General features: G+C 29.4%; 1 protein-coding gene across 1 annotated transcript in view; it reads left to right on the top strand.

Moving 5' to 3' along the window:
• Positions 1 to 24: 24 nt before the first annotated feature.
• HELRODRAFT_115024 (hypothetical protein) overlaps positions 25 to 2,497 on the top strand; it is a gene marked incomplete at its 3' end in the record, with an annotated part of 9,182 nt that continues 6,709 nt past the window's right edge. The window contains exons 1-4 of the mRNA XM_009028731.1: positions 25 to 76; positions 384 to 456; positions 1,161 to 1,249; positions 1,938 to 2,028. Of these exons, the coding sequence (XP_009026979.1) occupies positions 400 to 456; positions 1,161 to 1,249; positions 1,938 to 2,028 (237 nt within the window). The 5' untranslated portion in view covers positions 25 to 76; positions 384 to 399. The remainder of the gene's footprint in view (positions 77 to 383; positions 457 to 1,160; positions 1,250 to 1,937; positions 2,029 to 2,497) is intronic.

The raw sequence follows: 2,497 nt of genomic DNA, 5'->3' as shown, positions 1-2,497 counted from the left end.
ACGCGACAACAGTAAACATGAACACGTAAGAACAAACAGTGGCAGCCGCCAACGGTACTTTACTAGAACGACAGATTGGTCATTTTTTTTTATCTCAATTATTTATTTAATTATTTTTTGACATTCAAACAAAAAAAGTTAAATTTAGCTGTGGTGTTATCAACTGTTGAAATTTATTGTTCCAAAATTATTTATTCCGGTTTTATGTTTTTTGTACTGCCTGCCTGAAGCTGAAGCCCAGCTATAACAAACTTATTATTTTATTTTTATAATTTTAAAATTTGGAATAAATAAAACAAAATTATTTGATTTAACCTATTTTACTTATTTTATAATTTATAAAGTTCTAAAATTATTTAATTTAATTTATTTTTCAAATTTGCAGCTTCTCTGAAGCGTATGTTAAACTTCAATAACCCCATCACGAAATCCACCATTTCAGAACCTCAATGGAAGGTTAGTTTTTGTATTTTATTTTTATTTATAACTAATAAAAACTTGGCGGCGTGATGGCTCAATGGTTAAAGGCTCCTGGTCTTGCTATTGCAATGACTTGGTTCGAATACAAAGAGATCCCCGCCTAACATGTGTAATGTGTATGATGCATGGTTTGCACGCGTATTCATATACGCTGTGTGTGTTTGTCGTTGAAACCTCTGAAGCTAACGCAAAAGAGAGAGAGTAACCTTTTAACCTATAATAATTTAATTGATTTTAATTAATATAATATAATTTTATTGAAAATTTCAAATGAATTTATTTATTTTATAAATAATTATACATTTTTTAATCATGTTTTATTATTTTATAAAAAAAAATAAGATAAGCAATTGCATGTTGGTCAGTTGATTCTTAGCTATTTTGAGGAATACATCATTACTATTATTATTTATCTTATATTAATTATAAATATATAAATAGAAGATACAGCTGTAATTATTTATAATACAATTAACAATTCAATTAATTTATTTTATAACAATATGCTAATTAAATTAATTTTTTACAACTTATAACAATATGCTTATTAAATTAACTTTTTAACAATGATAATTTGTTAATTAAATATAATTTGTTAATATTACTAATTGGCTAATTAAATTAATTTCTTAATGATACTGTACCTTTTTCATATAATCTGGTTTTTCTTCTCTTTGCAGATACTGGTGTACGACAAGTATGGACAGAGTGTAATATCTCCGCTGCTGAATGTCAAGGAACTTCGAGACTTAGGCGTCACCGTTCATCTGTCGGTGGTCTTCTTTTGAGATTTGTCACTCTGCTGTTGTTTGTATTGTTATTGTTGTTATTATTGTTGTTTTCATCATCATTATCATCATCGTCATCATTATCATCATCGTCATCATTATCATCATCGTCATCATTATCATCATCGTCATCATTATTGTCATCATCATCATAGTCATCATCATCATTATCATCATCATCGTCGTCATCATTATCATCATCGTCATCATTATCATCATCGTCATCATTATTGTCATCATCATCATTATCATCATCATCATTGTCATCATCATCATCGTCATCATCAGCTTGCTTGTTGTTCAGTGTTTATTCGATGTTATTCAGAGTTATATAAGTGTTATTAAATATTATTTAATGTTATTTATCTTCGTTAAATCATACTTGTTGTTTTTAAATGTTGCTCAATGTTGATTAAATGTTATTTCAATATTTTTACGTGCTATTCTAACGTTTCTAAATGTCATTTTAATGTTATTAAATGTTATTTCAATGTTATTAAATGTTATTTTAATGTTATCAAATGTCATTTTAATTTTATCAAATGTTATTTTAATTAAATAAATAAAAATATTATTGAATAGATAAAAATATTAAGTAAATGTTGTTTAATTGAAATTTATTATTTTTTTTTTCAATAAACTTTAAATTTCGATAATGACTCGTTGAAGGCTGTTGGACAGTGACAGGGAGCAGATCCAGGATACACCGGCCATTTACTTCGTCATGCCAACCGATGAAAACATTAAAAAAATATGCAAGGTGGTTGTCATTTCCATTGATGTCATTTCCGTTCAATCAATCAATCAATTGATTGATGATTGATTGATTGGCTGGTTGGTTGGTTGGTTGATTGGTTGGTTGGTTGGTTGATTGGTTTATTGGTTGGTTGGTTGGTTGGTTGATTGATTGGTTGGTTGGTTGGTTGATTGGTTGGTTGATTGATTGGTTGGTTGGTTGATTGATTGGTTGGTTGGTTGGTTGGTTGGTTGGTTGATTGATTGGTTGGTTGGTTGATTGGTTGGTTGGTTGGTTGGTTGATTGGTTGGTTGGTTGGTTGATTGGTTGGTTGGTTGGTTGATTGGTTGGTTGATTGGTTGGTTGGTTGGTTGGTTGGTTGATTGGTTGATTGAATAGTTGGTTGATTGGTTTATTGATTGATTGGTTGGTTGATTGGTTGGTTGGTTGGTTGATTGGTTGGTTGATTGGTTGGTTGGTTGGTTGTTGTGTG

Source organism: Helobdella robusta (assembly GCF_000326865.2).
Source record: "Helobdella robusta unplaced genomic scaffold HELROscaffold_58, whole genome shotgun sequence".
Taxonomy (NCBI): Eukaryota; Metazoa; Annelida; class Clitellata; order Rhynchobdellida; family Glossiphoniidae; genus Helobdella; species Helobdella robusta.
The sequence above is the reverse complement of the archived record's forward strand: the minus strand, read 5'-3'. Positions and strand labels throughout refer to the sequence as shown.